This window comes from Xyrauchen texanus, chromosome 30 (genome assembly GCF_025860055.1).
Source record: "Xyrauchen texanus isolate HMW12.3.18 chromosome 30, RBS_HiC_50CHRs, whole genome shotgun sequence".
Taxonomy (NCBI): domain Eukaryota; kingdom Metazoa; phylum Chordata; class Actinopteri; order Cypriniformes; family Catostomidae; genus Xyrauchen; species Xyrauchen texanus.
Genome location: NC_068305.1, coordinates 33725819 through 33753098, shown reverse-complemented (window position 1 = coordinate 33753098; position 27280 = coordinate 33725819). Strand labels below are relative to the sequence as shown.

General features: G+C 36.4%; 1 protein-coding gene and 1 pseudogene across 4 annotated transcripts; one reads left to right on the top strand and one right to left on the bottom strand.

Annotated features, from left to right (window-relative positions):
* Positions 1–759: 759 nt before the first annotated feature.
* LOC127623888 (tumor protein D53 homolog) lies at positions 760–24292 on the top strand. 4 transcript variants are annotated; one of them, XM_052098473.1, is made up of 8 exons: positions 805–838; positions 1834–1875; positions 2153–2176; positions 9130–9245; positions 10935–11083; positions 16897–16998; positions 21612–21672; positions 21875–24292. In XM_052098473.1, the coding sequence occupies exons 1-8, from the start codon at positions 820–822 to the stop codon at positions 21995–21997; spliced, it is 636 nt and encodes a 211-aa protein (XP_051954433.1). In that variant the 5' UTR covers positions 805–819; the 3' UTR covers positions 21998–24292. The 4 variants fall into 4 exon arrangements, with proteins under 4 accessions (XP_051954434.1, XP_051954435.1, XP_051954433.1 ...); XM_052098476.1 differs by having other exon boundaries at positions 21776–24292; XM_052098474.1 differs by lacking the exon at positions 2153–2176 and having other exon boundaries at positions 760–838; positions 21875–24272.
* A 22-nt stretch (positions 24293–24314) lies between these two features.
* LOC127623891 (5'-deoxynucleotidase HDDC2-like) lies at positions 24315–26467 on the bottom strand (annotated as a pseudogene).
* Between the last annotated feature and the right edge of the window lie 813 nt (positions 26468–27280).

Below are 27280 nucleotides of genomic sequence, written 5' to 3'. Positions count from 1 at the left end.
TGAATACTCCTCCTTCCAAGGTGGCCAGAGTCTTATCTTTGGAAAGATACATTAGCGATTAGGAAAGCGAATCTTTATGAACCAACGTGGCTTTGAAAATGGGTTCATTATTTATTCTGCACACGGTTAAATGTACTGCTCTCTGGTGGTCAATGAATGAATCGCACATAATAAGCCGCTGTGGCTAACAACGTTTTGAAATAAATTATCAATGCTTTTACGATGGTTTCATATTTTGTTCTTATGCTTTCGTACTTATGTATGTGACTATACTGTGCTCACACATGTGCTTAGATTTGCGCTTCTTTCTCACTACTTAACAAAGTTCACACATCGATAAATCTGACCATTGTGGTTGCCAGCCCTTTCGGTTTGTCCTCGTCTCACCAGGAGATGGCGCCGTTGTTTGCAACAACGAGTTTTTGCTCTCAGGTAAACTTGTTACTCTTGTTAAGCACGTATTTATTTGCCAAACAGTTATTTAGACCTTCCTCCAAGAGAAGTCGCCATAGACTCTAGTCGACGCGTTTGGTGTGAACGATATATAGAAAAACGAATATATATATATATATATAGTTTTTGATGTTATTATTTATTTTAAAATGTAAATTTAGCAAATTAACCACCCATAAAATATATTATGCTTAGAACCTCTTTCATTGGTCTATGACAGAAGCCCCTCCCATGTGGGCGGTGCTTTGATAGCAGAGCTTGTTTGTGCCGTGCGCGTCACGCTTGAGTTGGATGGGATTTATCTCTGAACTGTGTGGTTTTCTGTAAGTGTGTGTGCTGGACCTTCATTTGGACATTACCGCTAATATGGAGCCCAGACAACAGGGTGAGCTTCCCCTCAGATCACTTTCACTTGTCTTATGTTCTGTGAAGAAAAGTGCATAGAAATATCTTTAAATATCAATGTAAATACATTTTCACTTTTATTCAGTAACCCTCAAATAACTTGCAGACTTCAGTTAAAGATGGGGTAGTATATTGCACGTTGATGTTAAAAGTCAATATATCTGAAAAGATAATAAGACAGCAAACAATATTAACATTTAATGGGTGGGGAATCATATACTCAAGAGTCAAATTCATAGCGTCTTATAAGCTCCTTTTGGACTAAATTGTAACGTGGTGGTCAACTTTAGTCAGGGACATGTGATTATTTTTACCAGAGATCTGTTGCCAAACAAATGTAGGGGACTAAATTAGAGACTCATTTTCTTGTAGGTGCGTTTATCTGGAGAACCACGTGACCTTCCATTTTCATTTCTCACGTGACTGTCTTGAGCTAATAATTGAAATCTTGTAACCAGATACTGGTGTTTTACTGGACAAAATGAAATACACATTTTGTGTATAATATAGGCTAGTATAGGGTTGGTTGAAAGTAATATTTAACTATTAAATTCAAAGTCAATGTTGATCTGCACTAATTGTATTTAATATAATATAATATAGTATTTTGCTACAGAACTGTACAGTACTATAAAGTGTAGTACAGTAACATGCGTTGTTTGCAATTTTATAGTATATAATATAAAATTACACAAACGTGTAAAACATAATAAACAACATTTATTATTTAAAATGCACAAACCCAAGGGTGGGTTTGCATAACTATTGCAAACCCACACATTTGCATAACTAGTTTAAAAATTATAGTTAGGTACAGTATAATATATTACAGTATATTATAGAATAGTATGGTATTTTGAATCAATATGTGAATACTAGAAGTGAAGTAAATGCAGCTTTGCATTCATTGTGTGACTTTGTGCTTTTAACCTACTTCAAATTGTATGCGTTTGTTTTGCAAATCATACTTCACAGAGCTGCATTCTTGCGTACTGACTCCTGAAGCAGTAGATTGGGGTAAGAGCTCGCTTTGTGATATGTTGAGATTGAATGCTTGAATGAGACATACAAAAACATGAGTATGATGTGACTTTCTGTGTCTTTGTGAATGATCTTTGGTCCTGTATATTTTGAGGGATTAATTTCATTCTTCATTGTTGTATGCAGACTGGTGAATTGATGATTGCATTTGATGTGATGTGAGTGCACTTTTGTCAGATGTGGTACTCTGACTTGACATTGTGTGAATTAATTAAATCATGTAATGTTTTCATTCTTTTTCGCTAAACGACAGAAGAGAGAGGAAACCTCCATGCAGGTAGGTCTCAGAAACATCTAATTCTATATGAAGGATCTTAGCTGCTGGGTTTTAAAAACAACACTGTTCCATGCTTTGCATGGTCCATGCTTTGCATGGTCATCATCTGAAATGTCCTGCCAGTCACTGAATAATCTGCCCTGTCTCAATGCAACATTCAGCTGGAATTAAATCCAGTCAGATTATCACAAAGGAGAAATCCATCGTATTACTATAGCAAGGCCAGATATTATGCAGCGCTCCTTTGAAAGTGTGCCCTTAAAATTCTGGATACATTAGTTGTTTTTGCATGATATAAAATTAGTTTTATTTGTAATTTTATGGATAGGATTAGGGTTAGTTAACCCTAACACTTGTTATTGATATGCATGTGTCCTTCAAATGTTTCTCAATTAAGCGTGCATTGCTTAAGTGTTTTTAAGTATGGTCCTACTGAAATCCAATCTGTTTTTTCCTTTTCTTTTATTATTTTTCAAGAATTATATGTTTTAAATTGTCATCATCAAAGTGTTTTGACACTTTTAACAAGTAAAAAACAGTACAATTTACTTTTCAATGTACCATTGCATATTTTAACCACCTTTTATTCAGTACAAATGCACTCCTACTTGTGACATATTCATTATTATTAATAATATTACAGTGAATATTACATTTTACAATAAAGCTGTAATATATTTCTGTTGCAATTGTATTTTTACTTTTGTTTTGACATTTGGTTTGGTTTTGACAGAAGCCTCACTTCTTCTGATGGATAAACAGTTTGCTACTTTGTGATTGTTAAAGTGCAGATGTTGTGATTTAACTATATAAATAGTCTACTATGTGCTTTATAGTGGATGAGTGCTCTGCTTTGTCATCTCATACAATACAAATTATTCTCAATGTCTGAGTTTCAAATGTATGAGGGATCGGCTTCACACATTCATTTAAAGCACACTGCTGTAATGCACACTAAGATTGCAGCCTTTCACAGTTTAAGTCACACTAGGACATATTACTATTTTAAGTAGATTAACTGTCCATTTCAGTAAAAGGAGTAACCGAGCACATGCTCAAATAAGCATGTGAGTATTTGAAAGCTGCCGACTTGATACCAAAGTACTGGTACTTTAGATGACACTAGTAAACACATAAAACAATGCCAAAATGTCTGAAGGGAGATGGCGTTTGTCAGTAATCGAATGGGGTCGATTTCAGGGTACTGGAATATTCAGTAGCTACATGTTGTGTTCACATGTGATCATGTTACTGTAAATTTGTTTTTGTATCCAACTTCAATACATTTAATTGTTGTTGTCTGAACAGTCACATGAAATCCAATTTTCCAAGCCCAAATTAAACCACATCTACATGGTTACGACTGTGACATCATACAAACAGATCTAATTTACAGTACTTGTAAAATGGATGATTGGATGAAATGTGCACAAAAAATGGGTTTGTTAAACATACATATACCCAAGACTGTTTATTTGAGATTGGAAAGATTTTGTATAGATGCATTAAGCCACCTTTTCTGGTAGTGATTTTATTGTTGTTGTTTTCTCATCTTTTGTGTGTGATGAATGTCTTTTATTCCTATTTCTGGGTGATCAGAAATTGGTGTTTTGTTCATCTGATAGTCAGAATATCCTCCTCTTCAAATTGAAGTCTTTCTTTGAAGACAGTGAATTGATTCTTTGTGAGTCTTGTTGTGTCATCAAGAAGGAACATGAGGACATTGAGAGAGCTGGACAGAAGAGTAGCGCATAGTCCAGTGAGCTTGAAGAAGCTGAACTGTCGGGCACACTGCCCTAAAGGAACACTTAGCTGCTCAGATTACATACCGAAAGCTGTGACACAGCTCTGACTCGCTTACCCGGACAGCAAAATCTGATAAAGATGAACTCTGACTGGCCCACTCGACAGGGACAGAGTAGACCAGAAAATAAAATGTTGATTGATGACATAATCACTAAGATCAAGTTGTGGAAGAGTTTCTTTGTGTTATCACTAATTATTGTGTTTTGTCTTCTGTGTCAAAATAGTTAAGCAGTCTGAGGCATTGTATTCTGGTAACAGTCTTTTCTGGATACGTGGGTTCGAATCCCACTTCTGACAAGCAACACCAAATTAATTGGTTTGATTCACAAGAAATATACATACTGATAAAATAGATGTCTTGGATGCACTGTATGTTGCTTTGGAGTGTCTACCAGAAGCATAAATAGAAACAATTTATGTCTTCATCAAATTATTGTTCACTTCATAAGCAAGCTGATGAAAACAGACAAGATCAGTGATCAACTAGATCAAGCAGTTCAAGATTTGTTTGAAACTTCATTAACTAGCTCAACCAGGTACCCAGTAGCTTTTCGAAAGGTTGTCTACTATGTCCAACTAGGTTAACCAGGATGATCTACCACCTTTAGGTGGTGAAGCTGGTCAGCCAATTCAAGCTGTCTTTGAATATTGGTTAACCAGCTCAACCATGTCCCCTGTAGCTTTTCTAAGGTTGTCTGCCAGCTCCAACTATGTTAACCAGGATGGTCTAACCACTTTAGATGGTCAAGCTGATCAACCAGTTCAAGCTGTCTTTAAAATATGACTAACTAGCTCAACCTGTGCCATGTATCACAAAGAAAGTTGAACAAATTCTGGATGGATCAGCTTTAGTCTGACAAAGCCCACCAAATCCAATCAGGCTTCATTAGGGTTAAGTGTTATCAAGATGCTCGTTACCAACTTTCTGTATCAATTCAGAGTTAGATCCTGAATTTCTGTTAGGTCACTTCTTGCAAAGGAATCAGTGTGATTTTACTTCTCAGCTGAATGAAAATCTTTATGAAAATTATGAAGACTTAAACACTGTTACATCATGTCACTCCTCAAGTGTTTTTTGCTGCATAGGAAAATGCTTTGTATTAATCCATATTACTTGGGGGGTGTAAGTAATCATTTATGAATAAATAATGATCATAAATGGCTGATTTTGTGGATTTCTAAAATTGTTTCTTTGAAGTGTTGGAGTAAGAGCTACAGTACATGGGGAGTGACTGTCACTTTGCTCAAAGCTGATAGGTCCAGTATCTGTATGAGAGCATAACCTGCCCCTGAGCTGGTTAGCCATTTAGCGAAAGTTACTATGGCAATGAACCTCGATGAAAACCTATCCACCTTAGTTGGTACCACGAAATCAGTTCACGCAAACTAAGTATGTGAACTTGCACAGCAAGCCACTTAATCCTGCTTTGTGACATAGGACGCAGGTCCCCAAAAGCTTAGCCAAGGTGGTCTACCAGCTCCAGCTTTATATAGCCAATCTTGACAATCAATTGAAATATGGCAAACTTGCTCAACCAGGTCCCCAATATCTTAGCCAAGGTGTCTACCAGTTCCAACCTAGTTAACCAAGACCTCAGCTCTACTGTCTAGTTAGTAGACCTGCTTATTAAACACCTAAATCAGCTTGGACCAGCTAATGTCCAGTAAGAAACCGTGTAAAACCCTACAATCATCAGAAGCTAGTTTTACCTGGATTATTCAGTCTTAGTCGATCTTGTGATTGGTATTAAAAAAGCATTTTGGCATTGACATTTTCTTTTTTCTGAAATCCACCATAGCGTTATCATTTCAGATGGTCTCAATTAGAATTTTAGATGGCTCAGCATTTCATCAGTGGTGTTGGATGAAAAAAATCAATAGCACACTTTTCCCATTAATAAACATTCAACAAAGATTTAGCACATAGTCTGTAGACAGTAGAAAGGCAATGGAGAGCAAAAGGTATTATTTTACATATTTAAGATGAATATGATACTCTGCACTTCCCCTTATTCGATCCACAGACCCTTAAATAGATTTAGGGAATCAGATTCATGGGATAATTAGGAGGTTGATGCAAGACATCAGGAAAGTTGCTTAGCAACCTTAACAAGGGGGCTGTTGAGCTGTGGAATAATGGCTTTTATAAAGCAACTTTTCTTCTGAGTTATAAAAGATCCAACCCTCAGTTATAATCTATATAAAGAAAAATCATATTTCCCTCCTTTAAGTAAATCAAGTCTTGTAATACTGCTTAACTATACAACTATACATACATGTATGCATTGAACATATGTTGATGGTCAGCAAAGTCTGTAATTTAACATCCTTAAATTGAGCTTAGTTTTTTTTTACCTGTGAAATTCCAAAACATAAGAAAATGTAATCCATTAAAACAATGTTATTGTTTTATCGTAAACTGTAGATCTTTGTATAGCCCTTTGCAGAATTTTCATTCCAGTATACAATAAGTCTGATTCCATTGGGTTAATGTCTTAACCAGAAACCAATTAACCAACTTGCTTTAGTTTAAAGCAGGTATGGTCTTTTGTACAAGCCAATGCATGGTGTAACTAAAGAATACAGATCTTATTCCTGATCACTTGCATCAGCCACATCATTAAAACCACTGATATCTGACACTGACAGAGTGCCCATGCTGACCCCTGTCCTCCGCTGAAAGCGCCTACAATGGGCAAGTGAGCGTCAGAACTGGACCATGGAGCAATGGAAGAAGGTGGCCTGGTTTGATGAATCACATTTTCTTTTAGGTCATGTGGATGGCCGGGTGCATGTGCATCGTTTACCTGGGGAAGAGATGGCAGCTGGATTCACTATGGGAAGAAGACAGGCTGGCGTAGGCAGTGTGATGCTCTGGGCAATGTTCCGCTGGGAAAACTTGGGCCCTGGCATTCATGTGGATGTTACTTTGGCTCATAGCACCTACCTACAAATTGTTGCAGACCACGTACACCCCTTCATGGCAACGGTATTCCCTGATGGCAGTGGCCTCTTTTAAGCAGGATAATGCACCCTGCCACACTGCAAATATGGTTCAGCAAATATGGCTTGAGGAACATGACAAAGAGTTCATGCTGTTGACTTAGCCTCCAATTTCCCCAGATCTCAATCCAATTGAGCATCTATGGGATGTGCTGGACCAACAAGTCCAATCTATGGAGGCCCCACCTTCAACTTACAAGACTTAAAGGATGCTGCTAAAGTCTTAGGTGCCAGATACCACAGGAAACCTTCAGAGGTTTTGTGGAGTCCATGCCTGGACAGGTCAGAGCTGTTTTGGCAGCATGAGTGGGACCAACACAATGTTAAACTGGTGATTTTAATGTTGTGGCTGATCGGTGTAAGCGTGAACAGACAGCTCTGCTTGGCTTCATTTAATTTACATTTATGCATTTGGCAGACGCTTTTATCCAAAGTGACTTACAGTGCAATTATTACAGGGACACATGCCACAACACTTTAATCAGGTTCTGATATAATGACTGACCAGCCCTCTAAGATGTGACTCTTGTTTCCCTTTAAACAAAAACAACCTCAACACATACTTAGATTACTTGAGCTATGTCAAGGGCATTAGTGTTTGAAACTGTGCTATTTCTGGCATTGGACTTTCATTTACTTGTCATTGCAAGATTTAGTGTTCTTTTCAATTTCACTTTAGCATGTTGAGTGTTTTGACTTAAACTCTATTGTGTCATGCTTTTGAAGAACAGTGTTTTGAATTAATTGAAAAACAAAAGTTTCTGAATATCATTATTAAAAAAAAATGCATTTGGCTACTATTTTATGGGGTCTTTAAAATGCCAAAATGATACTATAGCACATGGTGGTTTACTGGGTGAGTGATTTTGCAGAGGAAACTGGGATTTTAGAGAACTGGTTTGAGGTTTCTGCAACAGCAGTAGTAATCAAACCGTATTCCTAATTTCACATCCTTTTGTATTACTGAAATTGGAACACTGTCGATTTGATCAACATTGCCCTCTGTACCAATGTTTCAGTCATTATAAGAGGTATTTGTACCAATGTTTCAGTCATTATAAGAGGTATTTTTCATTGAAATCAGCCCAATGTGTCATTAAGACATGCTTCTGCGAGTTACTGGTTGAACAAAGAGATCCCATGGCAAGGATTTATGGTTGCCAGGAATGTTTGTAAATTAATTATCCAATTAGTTTGGAACTTGAATTTGATTCATCATTAGACACTACCTGTTGCATTTGTGTGATCGACCTATAGTTTTGAAGGTTTTGTAAACCTTAGCAAGTTTCATGTTGTCAGTCTCTCTGCCTTGTTTGTGTACAACCGATAATTAAATGAGCACAAATACACCATCTTTATTCCATTTCTGTTAGTCACGTGTCTGTGAAACTTGTTCAGTTTATGTCTTAGTTGTTGAATCTTTTTATGTTCATGCAAATATTTAGGCATGTTAATTTTGTTGAAAACGAAAGCAGTTGAAAGTGAGAGGACGTTTCTTTTTTACTGAGTTTATATTTATTCCAGCCTTTTTTTAAGGACAAAATTCCATCAAACTGAATTTTATTTTTTTAACAAAATGTAAATAATTATATTTTGTCAAAGATTACACTATTAATTTTAAGGAATTTTGTTATGAAATCGTAAATGCGTAAATCTGAAGAAAAAGAAATTGAGTAGACTAACTGAACTTCAAAATTACAAATGCCTCAAACATAAATGTGTGTGACTTTTGTCCTCTAAACTCTTTTAATGAAAAATATTTGAGATTTAAATACTCAAATTATTTTTAGGAGTATAATCTCCCAGTAGTGAGTTACATTACAGCAATAAGAAAACATTTTAAGAAATGCTTCATAACCAGAGTTAGTGGATTAATAAAGAATGTGTGCTCATTTGTTTCAGACATTTTAAAGTTTGACCAAAAATGAAAATTCTGTCAATTACTCACCCTCGTGTCATTCCAAACTCGCAAGATATTCTTTGTCCCATGGAACACAAAAGGACACACTGGCAGTATGTTAGTCTGTCACCATTGACTTTCATTGCATTTTTTTCCATACAAGGCTGAGGCTGGGTTTGGAACATCAAGAGGTTAAAGCATTAACTTTCATTGTTCATCTAGTTTTGTATCCATTTTCTCCCAGGTTTATTGGACAAAGAACCTCTTAAGGAAGTGGACGAGGACATGGTGTCAGAGGTGGATCTCAACAACACTGTCACAGAAGAAGAGCGAGAGGAAATGCAGAATGAACTGGCTAAGGTACTTTCCCCACTGTGTTTAGCACTAATGTAATATAGAGTGAGACAGTCTTTATCCTATAGACCAGGAAAATGGGTAGCAGGAACAGTATGAGCTGTCTTATTTTAAGAAACGATGGTTGTCATTCACTAATAATTGCATACAAGTGTTCTAACATTTTCAGTCCAAAAGTTTTTTTATCTTCATTCTAATGTTGATGAATCTGAATTACTCGAAACAAGTCAGTTCGTGCCTGCAGTTATTACAGTAATTCACAGTAGATGCAAACTCTCTTTTATAAGTTTTGACCACACATGAACATCTTTCAGACCTCTCATTAACCAGCTGTGTATAGGCATATATACAGGCTGCATTTTAATGCAGAGGTTATCCCAGATTGTAACACAAATAATTTTTGTTTGTCTGAAATAAATAAGACTTATAGTAGGGACTCTTACAATTTCTCATAGTGTGTATTTTTATTTTAAGGGACAGTTCACCCAAAAATTAAAAATCTCTTATAATTTCTCCCCCTCATACATCCCAGATGTCTATGACTTTCTATCTTAAGCAGACAAAACACAAACAAAGCTTTTTAGAAAAATATCTCTGTAGGTCCATACAATGCAAGTGAATGTTTAACAGACCTTTGTTTCTCATCCACACCTATTATTTTGCTTTTGAAGACATGGATTTAACTACTGGAGTCGTACGGATTACTTTAATGTTTCTTTTATGTGATTTATGGGAGCAACTGATCACCATTCACTTGATTGTATGGGCATACCGAGCTGAGATATTCTTCTAAAAACCACTGGTTGTGTTCTGCTGATGAAGAAAGTATTATACATGGCATGATGGTGAGTAAATGTTGAGAGAATTTCCATTTTTGGGTGTACTATCCCTTTATCGGATTCCATGTTTCTTTTAGGGTTGGTTGTACATTTTATGCAAAAAAGTGCAAACATATTAATGAATTGTGATATCTATGTATGTATTTTTTTTTAACACATACATACACATACTAGTGAATGAGACCCAATGTAGTTAGTGAGCTCGAAGGCCACAAAGCTCATGCAGGAACAGTCTTGAATGCTATGTAAATCCTGGCAGACATGTCTGCATTGTCCTGCATTTTGTTTAGCATGTTATGACTCATCACTGTAAAAAGGGTAAAAATTGCCACTGTTACAAGCTATTTTTACCCAATCTGACCATTAGAAATGGCATTTGTTGGTGTAACCTTATGTCGTCAATTTGATTGATGACTTTAATAAAACCTGTTCATTTAGATTATACCACATAAAGTTCAATTTAGGTTAATTGACAGTTTTTTAAATTAGAATTGATATGCACAGCAGTCTGATTTATTAGCATTGTACTGCAAGTGACTGCTTTTTTGTGGCAGAACTTGTTTGCATTATTTCATCCAGTACATCCACACATGATTGAAAATCATGAGACTAGATCTTGTGCTATTTGCTGTTTATCCTTGGGCTATTTTATCCTCCCAGATCTTTACGATCCACTGGGCCATGTGTGGTCCGAGAGGGTATGAAGAGTTGACAGTTCATACTAGAATTGCATCACTGCTGTTCAATAGCATTTCATCGTTTGTTTTCTGAGAAATGGGCAGCTGTACACAAATCTGAAGAATATTACAAGAGGTCTTCAGCTTTCAACCTTAATTACTCATGATTCTTTTGTCAGTTAGAGGAGGAAATCATTACTTTGAAGCAAGTCCTGGCCTCCAAAGAGAAGCGCCACTTGGAGTTGAAACAGAAACTGGGGATCACACAGCTGACTGAACTACGACAGAACTTCAGAAAGAGCTGGTACGACATGCAGACCAGCACAGCGTAAGCAGTCTCTTCTTAATTCCTGTGATTGATGTCAGATTTTGTTCAGGCTTGTTGTATCTTTCAACAGTGACACTAAAGGTTTTATAGACATCAGGCCTGTTTTCATAGTCTTAGATGCCTCTGGTCCCTCCTTCAATTTAGTGTATGGGATTTTTGTACCCTTTTATTGTCCATTTGATTGCTTAGAAAAGTAATGACACACTTACATGCCTCCTTCTGGAGAATGGTTTGACATTTAGAACCTTAGAACAGCTCCACTATTTTGGATGTGCTCTTTTAATTTACATTACATTTAGGTTAAGGCCATCACAGTGTGATCTATTCACCCAGGCAAACAATGACATTCTGAGACCCACAATAATCCATGTGCATGAGAATGATGTCATTGTGACTGGGCACTGATTGTGACATCAGTGCAAGGATCCAAGCTGGCGATTAAACAAATGTTATTTTCAATTATGATTTTGGCTTCCAACCATTATTAAAAAAAGATAAGATAAAACAATTATTGTGCCGCTTACCGTTTCTCAATGAAACACCCCGGCATTATACTTTTAAAGCATCCTTTATTAAAGTTAATAGTAAGTATTAACTTAAATAAATAATAAGGAAGCGGGTTATGAAAATAAACTCAGAATCTGGCATTTATCTGTGTGGTCAGATCCGCGTCTAAGAGTTGCGTGAAGTGACCAGGGAAAATATTGAATCTTCTGCCAGCTGGTGCACACTCTGCACGGGGATGCTCGTCACTTGCACGCGTTTGCAGCTAGATTATAACGTGATGGCTCGCGACATAGTGAATAATAATATATGTGTCGCATTCAGTGTGTGTATCTTATCATGAAGAAAATGCGATTTAAGAAGAGATAGTTTGTTTTTTGTGAGTTAAAGATTCTTATTCTGCAGGTGAAAGTAATCCAGAGCACACAATGTTTTAATTCGCTAGCGATCTAGTAACAGCTGAACCCTCTTTGATTGACAAGCGGCGTATGTGTGTGTTTTGAACACGTGCGTGTGTTCCGAAAATGCTTGTGCTAATGCGCACTTGAATGGTCAAATACATATCAAAATTCTGCCAAAATGTCCATCTTGGTGAGGTATTCATGTAAACACAGAGCGTGTTTTCTAAAGTGAACATAAAAAGGTAGGGTAGGGTAACTCCGGGCAAGGTTACAACTTCTCTTGCCGTTATTTCCATGAGTCTTTGTGAACCATTCTTAGTCTGGCCCCTCACCTGAGACCACATTGCCTTGGGAGAGCCTACCAGGTGCACCTGGCTCCTGACAACTCAGCCCTCAGGTTCATAAGGGCACACAAACCCCTTCACCACGATAAGGTTATGGTTCCCAGAGAGGGGAACCATATGCACCGAACGGCTAATCAGAGTAGCCAGCCTTCTTGGAGACCCTGAATGGAGTCCTGAATAGGGCCCCAGTAGGGGACTCCATAGTGATGCTGGGTGACTTCAACTCGCACATGGGAAATGACAGGGAGACCTGGAGAGGCGTGATTGGGAGGAACGGCCTCCCCGATCTGAACCTGAGTGGGTGTTTGTTGTTAGACTTCTGTGCTAGTCATGGATTATCTATAATAAACACCATGTTCGAACATAAGGAAGCTCATATGTTTACAGTAACATGATGAAAAAGTAAATCTCTTTCCATAGAAGTGTGAGCATCCCTGCTGTAAATGATGGTGATGGAGGCTTTCCTTTATTTGATTACCATACATAACATAAAATAATGATCATATGACAATAGCCTCCTCCCCTACCCAGTGCAGTTTACATTTCAAGTTCAAGGAAATCCACTGTTAAAAAGACGTTTTTATTTTTTTAAAGTTCAGTAAATGAATGATGTTTCCAAAGTCAATGAGTAATCGTGTTAAATAATCGTGATCTCAGTACTGACCAAAATAACCATGATTATGATTTTTGCCATAATCGAGCAGCCCTAATGCATATATCTCTTTTTTACTTATAACAGCACACTCTTGTTGTTTTTGTTTAACACTTTGACCTCTCAGGTCAGGCATTCTTACCTTTTTTCTTTTTGTCATTTACTGTAAATACACAGATTGTGAAATACTCACAGCTGAAGGGCGTTGTTAGGCACGACACGACGCATAAAAATACCACATTATCAAAATATTAAGGACACAAATGTATATTAAAATGTTAATTTTTAAGTAAAATTACATTAAACCTTACCGTCAGAAGACACAGGATAGGTCACATCCACACTAATTCAAAGATACACTCAGTAAGTTTTGCTCATTTCATCTTGGACTTACAGTAACACCTGGGCTGCATCCGAAAGCATAGGGAGCTGACTTGCTGCCTAATCAGTTATTGTCTTAACTGTCAGCTGTTTTGAATGAATGGAACTCTTAAGGAAACTGGTCTCTGAACAGTTTGATAAGCACATTATTTTTATCCTGCCTCCATATACAGCCTCCGAAGGCAGCATTTTCCTGGTTTCGGATACAGCGAGATTCAAAGTCAATAGTTTTCTGTTACAGATGCCATTGTAGAAATTCACTATTCACAATCAGCTATAATTAATTTAATGTGAAAGTGTCCAATAACAAGACGGTTACTGAGATTAAGCCAGTAGTATTCGGCTTGTCATGTGATCAAAAATGGCAGCCCCCATGAGGGAGCTCCTTCCACATGTAGAATAAAACGGCTTTTATAAGGATACTGGTATGAGACCTCATCTCATGTGTGTGCTCATGATTTTATACATATGTTTAAAAATTACAATTAATTTCTTTAGAAGGAAACATTTTTAATGGGAAAAAAAAGAAAGCACCTTTAAGTTCGAAACCACAATTTTCTTTCGTTTCCCAATGTTATTGCTTTCCAAAGTACAGTGGCGGTAATGTAGAGCGTTTTTGAAATGCTCTATTTTTGGTGGAGGAAAACCCCATTTTAGTGTGAATGAGAGTTGTAAACATAGCGAAATGAATGCGTTTACAAATGAAAACGTATTAGAGTGGATGTTGCCATATGGTCACATTTGCCAGCCAGACTTCACTTTAGTCTACTAAGACGGACTTCACAGAGGATGATTTGATGCAGTCTCAAAGATATGGGATTTTTCATGAGCTTTTGTCTGAAGCATGGGCTCAGGATGGAGTTATTACCTGCCATAAGCTTCCAGCCGGACTGCAATGCTCCTCACTGAATGATACCTATATTCCATGAGCATCCATGAGCATGAGCGGAACTATACGTTTTACAATTGTGCTTATGACCGGCTGACTGTACAGTATCCCTTACTTATACCATCAGAAGAACCACTACATTAGAGTCATTAATGGTATTAATTTATTATTAATGTTATTAATGTAGAATAACATCAATATAAGGGAATGCTTACTGTATATATATGTACTACCTTAGTCTCTCTGTCCTCGCCTTGTGTTTATAGTCCCGTGTTCCTCTGGTTATTCAGTTACTACATATTGATTTTGTAAGTAGCTTCTCAAATAAATAGCCCTTCTCGTGTGGCAGTTGCCATGGCGAGAGGCTTGCTGGCTGAGAGGGCCAAACTGATCAGATAGCGTCTACTGACTGATACAGATGATTCCCATATCAGCCACGTCTCCACACAAACACATGCACTCACATCAATTTAACAGATTTAGACGCCCTGTACTGATCTATGGCCAGTTGTAGAATAACATTGGACAGCGGCGCTTAAGTAGAATTATTTGAGTGCTTTTTTTACGCAAATTAATATTATGTGTCACTATTCACTTTCGTTGTTTGGAAAGAGCAGATTAGACATTTTACCAGTGTTGGGGGTGTTTTTATAAAACACTACTTATTACAAGTACAACAATGAGCATCTTTAACTACATATTCTCACAGTAACAATTCATTCGTGACAACATTGATGTGTAATTGTAGTGTGATCCCTTTAAAGCACTTCACTTTCCAACAAATGTGAATAACTGGGTCCGTAAACAGTAGTCCATATGTCTTGTGTGCTGTGTTCCATGTTTTCTAAAGTCACAAAACAGATTTATGTGAGGAACATTCTCAAATATTTTTGACTTTCCAACTTACAAAATATTGAATTTTTCCATTTAGTTCAGTTTTTGCCTGCAAACGCAGAGGTTAAACATTTTGTAACATGTTCATTTTTATTCATAAAGGACAATTTGGCAGTTGTTGTTGTTTTTTTTATTATTTAGACATTCATTTTTATTCATAAATGACAACTTGGCTGTTGTTGTTCTTTTTTATCATTTAATTTTGTTTCACGAAATAAGCAAGTTAACACTAAGTTAATACTAACGAGGGTTAAATGGGTTACAACACAAATTTTTAAGGTTCAGTAGGGAACAACACCAAATATTTTTGTGTAAAATATAATTTTTATAACTTTTTAACATGCTGGAAAAAATCACTATATGCATATTTAAGCAGCCTCTGAACTTAAACCTTAAAAAATATTTTCTATAACGTTTTGTATTTAAAAAAAAAAAAAACACAAAAGGTATTAACAATTATTACAATTATTAATAATATTTTGTTTAGCTTTTTTGCACACCTGTTCAGCCTTGCACTAATGCTTTTATTAAAAATAAGTACAAAATAAATACACAAATAACTTTTTAAATGTCATTGAAGTGGTGTGCCAGATGAAGGGAACAAGGATTTTTTTTTTCAGGCAATTAACAATTTCAAATATATTTTCAAAAAAACTTTTTAAAACAGTGTCAAGCCATTCCATATCATTAAAGGTTAGGTTATAAAATAAAAATGGATTTTCATGACTAAAAAAGTCAAGGGACAACGAATTTTGATATTGACCCAAAAATTGTCAGAAATAACCTAATTTTGTGAAACACAAAGCTTTCTTTTGAGATGGGGGCACTAGACGGCTCACAAAACAGAATCCTTCATTGATCTGCATTCAAATCATTCAAAATATTTTACATCTCATATCATTTTTTCTCTCTGGAGAATAAATTGTAATTAAAACTGATAGTTGCAAGGATTCATACTTGTTAAATCTGCAACAGCAGTATCTATATAATATATCTTTTTTAAATCCTCCAGTAACACTTGATTGTGATTGGCCCAAAATGTTGTCACATTTTTCAGAAAATAAATAAATACATTTAATTTATTAAATGATTTAAGCAATGTATTTAAAGATTTTCTATAATTCAAGAACTTATTAATCACCTTTCTGGTAAAAAATTCTATTTTCAAGGGTTTTCCAGGACTTCAATTTGAAAAAGAAAAAGCCAAATTCAAGCACCTTGAACGAAACCTGGTTACAGTGCAATACTTATGCGACTTAATTATCTTAAATAAAAAAAATGAATCTTTTGTTTTTGCAAAGTTGCACTCAATCCACCTGACTCAAAGTATCTGAGGGGGTATGTGACCCCTCAGTTTGAAGGGGCATTACGCTTCTGGTATTGGTTGGCCTGTAGAAATTATTACATAATTGCCTTACTCTGTCATGATTATTTGCTAATAATCTAAATGAAAGCTTGTATACCTTCCTGTTTTCTTTAAGATCACAGAAAAAGTGACGTGATGTTCTTCCTGCTACACATGATAAAAGGCTCTGTGTTGTTTCAGTAAATATGCCTGCTTTTTGTTTACAACATTTCCTGGCTTGTTCACGACTCCTCTTTGGGAACTGGCTAGTATTTGAATGTTATGTTCAGTGCACTCTTTTTGGCTCTGCAGATTTAGACAAACCATAAATATCGCTGTTTACGTACATGGCACCTGTGATGAGAACATATCATTATCTGTTATTTTTGCGCTGTACTGGCAGGTATAAAAAGACCTCTGAGACTCTGAGCACGGCAGGACAGAGGACCTCTGCGGCCTTCAGCAATCTGGGCACTAACATCAGCAAGAAGTTTGGAGACATGAGGTAGGATGTCACTTCCCCCTCTGCCTCTTTCTGCTGTCCAATCCTTTCCTGCTTTTCTCTTCTGCTTTGAAACACCAACACTCTTTTAGAAACGCAAATACAGTACATACTCAGTGGGGCTTTACCTCAGACATTCTGTTTGAGCGGGCATGTTAGGGTTACACAAGCCTCCGTTTAAGCAGCTTTCAGTGGGCCAGATTGGGGGCAGGTCCAGCTGGCATTAAAATAAGGGCCTGTGGTTGCATGAAGAATATACCAGGTCATCTTGAATGGATCCTCGATTTCAGTTCAGAAGTACAGAAAGAGAGTTTTCATAAGGATTCGCCTTTTAATATGGATTATTTGTTTGAGTCATTCAGTATAGGCATTGTCCTGACTAAATGGGTAATGCATTACAGATGGCAAGCTTATACACTGCAAAATATATAACAAAAAGAAAACAATATATGGCTTGTTTTTCAGTAAAATTATCTCATAATCATTATTATTTCTCTAATTTAATATGTTATGTTTTGCTTCTCACTCATGCCTTTGCTTTGGCGGTAATGTTTTTACTGTTAAATTGGACATTTATGTTTATCCTTATTTTACTTCAGCATTTTTGGCCTTCAGATACTCTATCCCAGGAGGTATGTGTGTGTGTGTGGTTGCCAGTGTACAAGACTGTCTCTCTGCATGTGTGTTGGGGGGTGACATCCAATAAGCAAGTGAAGTATCGCATGCTCATTTGATCTCATATAATTGCAGACCACATAATTAAAGTTCAGTCATTTCACTCTGTGCCACGACTGAAGATGATCACAATGGAAATATATAGGACAAATGTGACAGCAATTCTTTCTGCTTTCAAGGAGTCTGATGTTAATGTATACAGCAAAAAGTGTCCAAAATGTGTGCACATTTTGATGTTTAAATGGTATTGTGGCCTATTAGAAATTAATCTGATTGTCTTAATCTAGAGCTGTCAAGGTTTTATATAATTCTGACTATCTGATGGATAAATTATAATTCTTTAATCATTTACTCACCCTCATATCACTTGTATCAAATCACCCATCAAACTCATAACATACTTTAATCTGTGGAACACACACACAAAGATTTTTCGAAGGATTTAGGAGGGGTTTTTGCCCATACTTTCAAACTCCAAAAAGGACATAAAGTCAGCATGAAAGTAATCCATAAAGTTTATTTTGAATAAGAATTTTGGTCTGTTTCTCACTCAAATCAATCGTATCGCTTCAGAAGACATGGGTTAAAGCACTCGAGTCGTATGGATCTTTTATGCTGCCTTTATGTCCTTTTTTGAAGCTTGAATGTTTTTGACCCCATTGACTTGCATTGTATGGACAAAAACACTTCATACATCCTTCAAAATATCTTCATTTGTGTTCTGCAGAAGAAAGAAGTAATGCGGGTTTGAGATTGCATTAGGGTGAGTAACTGAGGAGAGAATTATAATATTGGGGTGAACTATCCCTTTAACTAGAAAACTGCATGTCTTTTCTATGCCCCCAAAATACTGTATGTTTAAACTTTAAATCAAAAAGCCTAATTATGTCATCAAAAATGATTCCCCATGTTTTTTCCACTTATGCACACCCCAGGTCATATTCTATTGGGCAAGTCATTTTCAGTCTGGTCTCATGAAATTTACGTGAACATTGCAACGTTTTTGCAAAACTGAAATGATGCTCTTCATTCGACGTTTGGCTGCAGTTTCAGAGTTAAATGTCCAGCAGAGGGTGCCAAAACCAAGCAAAATTAGCTTATCAGACAAGGTTTTTAAGGTGAATTGTAATGAATGAAACGTACCTTGAAATGGAAAAAAACAACACGTTTACTGAAGCAACCATGTTATTCCATTTTGCTTGAATGCCTGAGTAATTGAGTGTAGAATAAAATTGTTTAAAGTCATATTCAGCAATTTTACTCGTGATTTCTGTGACAATTAATAAAATACACAGTTGTTGTAGCGCCTTTAGTGTTAATTTCTCCAGAAACTGCAGCAAAATAGGGGGAAAATACTTTATCTGAGCAGGCAGCTAATATGAAGATTTCAATCAATGTCAGTCTAATGAGACCAATTTCACTATGACATCATCGATTGTGTTCATCTGTATTTTGCAAATGCTATAAATGTAATATCCAGACAATAGAGTAATAAACTCCTTTAAAAAGATTCAGCTTCAGTCTGAGCTCCACCCCATCAGGCCTTCAGAATTTCCATAGAATCCCTCAACAGTGCAAATGAATGGGCAACTACAGTCAGATTCATTTATTTTTTCTTGTTGGGTGTGATCTTTGGAATATGTCCCGGTCAAGGCCTGCTAGCTGGCCTTGAGTTACACAATCACGCTTTAAGGGACGTAATTTGAAAGCGAGCACAAGATCTTGCTGACGAGTCGACTGTCATTAGTGCCGCAATCGCCATTTGAGAAAGAGATCCTTAAGGATTTTGAAAAACAAGATGTTCTGCATGACTGTGTGATTGCTTAATTTATTAATCAGACAAGGAGGACTGATTTTCTGTTGAAGTAAATTGGTAAGTGCTTTTTGCATTGTTATAGCAACATCAGGAGTTTTCTAAGTGTAAATTAGGCTGCTTGAGCATTCAGTGTCGGATCAAGTTATGAAAAGTAGTGCTGCGTTCCATTCAACACGGAAAGTCGGATTTTACAACTTCCTAGTAGGAAAAGTGCAATGGAATGCATTTGTCAGAATTACAACTTGTATGCTCATGCAGAAATTCTTAACTCTGATTTTGCTGAGATGCAGGGGCATAATGTCACACAAACATGTCGACATTCAGGGAGATAAAGTGATTAACGTTCACTTTATTAAGTAATATTGATAAATGAGTTTGTTTCCACATTACATGATATTAAAGCTTGATTAACAAATGCCTGCAGAAACAGCTGTATAAAACATTATAGTCTTTTTCGCTAATCGTACACCTGTAGCACAAATGCTAGCGCTGCAGCATTGTTTAACAGTTGGGTTGCTAGGAGACATCTCTAATTAGAGTCAAATCACTGTTAAGCTAACGGGAACGGTGCAGTTCCAAATATTGGGGAATGGAATGCATTTATGGTCGGAGATATCAAGTAGGAATATCCCTCCTCCAACTTGAATGGAATGCAGCATAACCATGTACCCTGACGAAATAAAATTTATTGCAAGCAACATTTATAACGCAAATATTATTAGATAGAATTTTCCAGGTATTATAGACCTCCTTGGTAGATTCATATGAAAAATTATGATTTATGACATCTGATTTCACAAAACAGTCATGCTGCAGTTAAAATTAGTCTTGCTTGAACATTAAGTGTTGTTTCAAGTTCATGCTTTAGTGCGTGGATGTGTTTTTAAAATGTCACTTGGCATTATTAGTTAGTTGTGACATAATGTATGACGCCCAAAGGTGTAGGGTGTCTTATTCATTTTGAAACTGTGTTTTCTTAATGGCATGAATCACACTGAAGGCCTAGACTTTTAATGCATGGCCTGCCAGTGATCAGTAGTACATGTGCATGCCTTTATTACAGGATAGATGGATCATTACACGATCTGGTAATAATTAGCACTGTAAATTTACATGTTTTCTATTGCAATATGTGTTTGTCCATGATAATGATTCAGCCTCTCTCTTGCTTGGCCATGCTTTCATGGGACAGCTATTCTATACGCCATTCAATGAGTATGCCTGCAATGAGGTAAATGTGTATGTGAAAGTATTAAATTGCTTGCTTTGCATGTATTTTTTTGTTCCTTAACAAAAATGTCAAAAGTGGTGTCTATGGGGAGCCTGGGTAGCTCAGCGAGTATTGACGCTGAGTGACTCCAGCCAGGTCTCCTAAGCAACCAAATTGGCCTGGTTGCTAGGGAGGGTATAATCACATGGGGTAACCTCCTTGTGGTCATGATTAGTGGTTCAAGCTCTCAATGAGGCACGTTGTAAGTCGTGCGTGGATCGTGGAGGATAGCATGAGCCTCCACGCGCGGAGTCCCCACAGTGTCATGCACAATGAGAAATGTAATTTTTTTAAAAGTAATTAATTATCAACTACTAATTACATCTTCTAAATTGTAATTAGATTACTGTAGTAATTACACTGTCTGAAAAGTAATTGCATTACTTATTACTAATTACTTCCTAAAACCCTTATAATCCTTGACTAGATGAAAAATATAAGGATAGACATAAAACTGTTCTTTCAAATAAATCTTGTAAAATCAAATAAATTATTCATGAACTGACCAAAGAATTTAAGGGGGCTGCATTAAATTAGAAAACATATTTTAACATTAGGCGTTAACTTTTAAATGAACTATTGTTTTATATAGAATTGTTCTATAGTCTATATTTAACACAATTACATTAGAAGTAACTGTCATTAAATTACTGAAAAATTAAGAGTAATCTGTTACTTTTTTCAATGAAAGTCATTTCATTACAGTTATTAATTAATTAGTAATACATTACACCCAACACTGGTCATTGCACAATAACAAAGCAGTATGTTAGGACCTTTATTGAATGGACCAGATCTGTAATTGCATAGTTATTTAGTGTGCAATATGAATCTAAACTGTCTTTATTTTAACAGGAACTCTACTAGTTTCAAGTCATTTGAGGAGAAAGTGGAAAGCACAGTTTCTAACATTAAGGTAAGGCAGATTTGTAATAAACTTATTTGTGGTCAAAATTGGCAAGGGTTTCAGCAAACAGTAGTTTAGTTTCCCTCTCTTTTTTTTGCAAATCATTGTTCAGTGGGGATCATTGGAAGCTTTCCAACTTCAGTGTGCTTGATGTCAACACTAGCCAATGTTGTGAATGTTTTCAACACTGCACTGTTTGTGTTCGGAGCAGTCAAAGGTTGGAAACACTGGAGGTGCGGGCAGTTTCGAGGAGGTGTTATCATCAGCTGCTCACGCCAGTACCCAGGACACCCCTACAAACACTTTAACCAAAAGCAGTGAGTGCACATGCTAAGGGTCTTGACAGTCTACTGGATTACACATGGAACTCTGATGCCCCCTAATGGTCTGAAGACCATAGTGTTTGCTGGGAGTGCTAAAATTGCACTAGGGGCCCAAAACATGGTAATATATACCTTTCAGACGTTATGTATGTGTTAGAATATCCATACAAAATATTTACCAACTTTTTTTATGTAACGAAAACAACCAAGTGGAGCACATTTATCTTTAACTCTTGGTCGAAATAAGTATATTTTTCAAGAAGTCTGCCTTTGACAAACCTATTATTAAGTTGCTGCATTACTTTTATTATAAATTTATAATAACTCAACATTGTGTGACCGTAACAAAGCTTTAAACATTTCCTGGACCAAAAAAAGGCTGCATGTGCAATCCTAAGAGAAGTACAGTACCGTACTTGGAAAAAAAAAAACTGATGTCAGTCTTTTTAAATATTTCTTTTTAATTTGTTTGTTGTCTTATTCGCACTGTATACCCAACAACTAAAGCACATATATGTTGATAAACAGCAAATTATGTAGTCTTTATTTTTCTCATTGATGGCTTTAAATGTACATTGTTATAATGTATTGGCAAGAATAATTTTCATTGACCAAAAATGTATAGCATTACGTTTATCCTGGTTTTCTTTCTTTTTTTCTTCATACATTATGTAAAATTAGACTTTGTAACCGCTTTGTGGGTATAGCTTTGACACTGAGTCAATTGTTATTTAAACATGATTTTTATAACTTAAAATATCTTGCTTCAACTTTATTGTGCTTTTGTCCCTAATTAAAGTCTTGCAGAGTCTTTGCAAAAAAAAAAGGTCATATAATAGATGTCACTCAAATCTTTTAGAAGATATTTTTCATTTTTGTAGTTACTGCTTAACTATAACACTTTACATGTTACTTTTTCAATCCTTGGGAAATGCTTGGTGTGGTGCTTTAATTTAAATGAAATTCAAATGATGCTCAATCTCTGTGATCCTGTTCTTTCATGGCCTGCTACAACCCCAAATCTGTTAAAAACTACTAAAACAACTGATTGGCAAACAGAAATGATTAATATGACTTCAATATGAGTGCATGGAATTGCTGCAAATTCTCTCATCATTTTCTCACCGCGTGCCATCCCAGATATGTTTGACTTTCTGTCCCCTGCAGAACACAAACAAATATTTTTGAAGAATATCTCAGCTGTGAATGTTCATTCAATTAAAGTGAAGGGGGACCAAACATTGAAAGCTCCAAAAACCACATAAATGCAGTCTAAAAGTAATCCACATGTGGTTTAGAAGCCATCCTATCTGTTTTGGGTGAGAACAGACCAAAATATAACTCCTTTTTCACAATAAATGTTGACATCAGTGGTCTCCTTGGTGATCATGATTTCAAGCTTGATTACATTTCCTAGTGCTTTACACATGCACAGAGCGCAAGATGGCATGCCATTATCCTGACAGAGACTGCAATGAGAAGATGTACAGGGAAAAAGGAGTAACATTTTGGCCTGTTCTCACCCAAAACCAATTAGATAGCTTCAGAAGACATGCATTAAACCACTGGAGGCTTATAGATTACTTTTATGCACTTTTTGGAGCTTCTAGGTTTTGGTCACCCATCACTTGCATAGCTGTGATACTGTTCTAAAAAATCTTTGTTGGTGTTCTGCAGAAAACAGAAAGTCATCCAACTCTGGGATGGCATGAGGGTGAGTAAATGATGAGACTATATACATTTTGGGTGAACTGTACCTTTAAAGTATAATACAATGCTTAAGCAGCGCAATGCAAAATGCATAGACAACATATTCTTTGACCACCTTTGAGCTAAAGACAACACACCGTTTTATATTCCCATCTGGTTTTAATAAAAAGATGTGAGGCCTCAAAAGAGACCTTATTCACGGTAGTGCCATTTTTAATGGGAATGACAATGAGGCTGTGAGGGATAGAATTACAGTCTCTTCAATGGGCTGTACTGCAGTTTATAAAATATCTGTCCAAGATCATTCAGTATACAAAGAACTCCAGACAACGTGAGTTGTTCGAAATCAGATGTGATCTAGGAGCTTATACAGCTTTATACCGTTCGTACCATTGAAGCAACTGTGAGTCTATCCCTCACAGCTTCATTGTCATTCCCATTAAAAATAAAATAAAGCGTGAATAAGGTCTGTAGAACACACAAACAGACAGCACAACCACCAACCATGCTTCTGTACACTGAAACAAGACAACAATAAAATCCATTAAAAAGATACTGCATGTCTTGACAAACTAAACACACTTGTCTGCATGTGTAGAGGTAGATTCATTGCTTGACTGGAAATGAGGTCATGAGGGAGTTGTTGGGGTCTCCTCTGCATCATTCTCTCCTCTGGCAGCTATGTGGCGAGCCCTCTCCTCTTTCAAACACTTGACCAGACCCAATACTTCCGGATGATGGAACCTGCCTGTGATCATAAGGGAAATAAATCTGTGTCCTATGGCAGTCAAAAGTGGATGTTGTAAAAGTGTATTAATAACTGATTTTCATCTCTCTCTGTATCTCAATTTATTTAGTCAAATATTTAACAGAGTGACTATTTGCACTAGGTGTAAATAGCACCTGCCACACAGCTGTTTGCAGTCAAATAGTTTGGTGGTAACATTGAAAGTGATTTGCAGTGATTTGGTCACTGTGAAGGTGGGGGAGTTTAGAGAAAAGTTTGATCCAGGTAAAAATAACCATGGTTACTATATTATACTACTATAGTAATATTGTTGTAACCATGTATATTGGCAGAAACCAACATTTAACATACATTTAAACATGGTGTTACTACAGTGATATGATGTTAATATAGTAACCATATTTTAATTTTGTGGTTACTATGATTTTACTACAAAATACCATGGTAATACTATGGTTACTGTAGTAAAACCATGGTAAATTTGTATTTGGGATGGTTAGGTTTCAGGGTAGGGGTTGGTGTAGGGTGTCTGTGGAGCTATGAACAAACACAATAAACATGCTGCAATGATGCCCCTATACTGCATGTTAGTATTTAATTAAATTAGTATTACCAGGGTGCAAATAGCATCTAACTCTATAACACTGTTTGCACTTTGTGTGAAGATGTTTTTGGTTGCTATTTACACTTAGTGAAGATTTAGCCTCTGTCATTATTTAAACTATGGCTAATACATTACATACATACTTACAATTAGTAGTGCAAACCATTAAAGGAATTGCTTACCCACAAACCAAAAAGGTTGATGTTAGTGAAACTATCGTATGGCTTTAAAAGTATCTGGAATATTGGGCACGAGTCACACAGACTAATTTCACTGTGCTGTAATGGTGCTTGTGTCCATTTTGGAGCTTCACATATGTGGTCGCTATACATAGTCATTGTATGGAAAAGATCTGCAAGAAAATATTTTGTTTTCCACAAAAGCAACATGCAAGTTTGGAACAACATAAGGGAGTAAAAAAAAATTCAGAATTTTCTTTTGGGGTAAACTATTACTTTTCCTTAGTTAACATGGTTATTTCAACGTTTTATATTAAATATTTTATTTACATTTCTGCATTTACTGAACCCAAAAATGTTAACATGCAAATATCTCAGAAATCTGGACTTTATGTATGAGTGATTAGACCTTCAGTGGAGGTGAAGAACACCAGTAGTCGTCCAGGCTTCCCCTCTAACTCCTCATACTCATGAGCTTGTCATCTCCAGCTGGTCTAATACCATCACTAGTTTGGCGACTGGACTGTGTCTCATACTCCTGTAAGGAATGCAGCCCAGTTTAAGATGTAATGCCAAAACCACAAAGATAAACTCAAAACGTGGGCCAATTGTTTTGGATCATTAACTCACCTCCCATAAATTATAAATCTCTTTACGCAAGCCATCATCTAATAAGCCTGTGATGTGCACCATTGCTCCCTGAGGAAATGATGCTCTATGTTTATATTGTCTGCTGGAACAATATCTCCCACAATACACTCAGCCAAATCATGAACTAAAGCCAGCTTCATACATCTGGAAAGAAAAGTTCTGATCAATTAACATTTCAAAAAGAAATTCACATTTATGAATGAATCTAAATAAAATTGGAAACATGCATTTTGTTTTACATCATCAATGCAACAAAATAGCCATATGTGGAAATAAGCAAATCACGGATTTTGAGCCCACTCGTACCTTTCTTTGTTGACACTGTGGTCCTGTATGTTTAAAGCTATCACTGACATTCTGTAAATATGATCAGACACACTCTCAGGCTGTTGGATATTTCTGTACACCCATCCTGTGCGTGGGACGCGCTGTAACAAATGCAAACTTTATTGTTGGGTAAAAGCAAATATGCAACGATTAATAACAACAGGGGTTTCACTCACTTTTAGCTGTCCGACTACTTTCAAGAATTGTAACATGTCCGTTCTGCTACTCCAGGCAGAGACGCCCATAGACATCATATAGTCTCTATATAATATCTAATGAGACGCCGACGTCAGCGACCCGGTAGTAAAACGAGAATTTTCCGTTGTGGTAATGGCAGCCAAAATACTCGAGATGGCGACAGTATACAAGGAAGCCAAATGGGTCTTACTAAAGTGGTCAAGCAAACGTCTGTGAGGACTCCAAAAACAGTTCTAAAAACGTATTACAAAGTGGGAGAATATCCCTAAATGTAACATTAGAAAGCCATGATATTTATTTTTTTTATCTTCGTTATATTACGTATTGTTTATATATAAAATGCAATAATCAAAGCAATGACGCACTAAAAAAAAGGCGCCAAAAAGTGGTTATTTGTGATGGTGCCCTAGCTGCTTCTCGATGTTTCAGAATAGACTGTGAGCGGGACCCGGTTTAAAATCTCACCTAATATGTTAGAATAATGATGATCAGCAAACATAAATCCAGTGCTAACTCAAATATGAAGGTAAAGGCATTGTCCAACGGGAAGTGTATCAAAACTGTACACAAAATCACTAAAAGTACCAAAAAGAGCCATGCTATTACCATGGCTTGACATTAAATGTAGGCTACTTAGTGCTATTATTCTACCTTGTACTTCGGAGAACCATATAAACAGGCTTACCATAGTTAATAAAAATGTTTAGTGCCAATGTAGATATCATCACGGCATGTTCATGCACGCAATGTAGTGCCAGAGTACTTTCATAAAGGATTTAACATGTGTACTTGTTCTATATGGAAGATAATTCATTACAGTTAATATGTGACACATGAGTTGTTTCATGTGTTAATCATAACCTATTTTCTTAATCAT

Coding starts and splice junctions, on each gene's coding strand:
- LOC127623888 (XM_052098473.1), top strand. Junction 9,246..10,934: donor TGCAGAATGAACTGGCTAAG/GTACTTTCCCCA, acceptor TTCTTTTGTCAG/TTAGAGGAGGAAATCATTAC. Junction 21,673..21,874: donor GCACAGTTTCTAACATTAAG/GTAAGGCAGATT, acceptor TGTTCGGAGCAG/TCAAAGGTTGGAAACACTGG.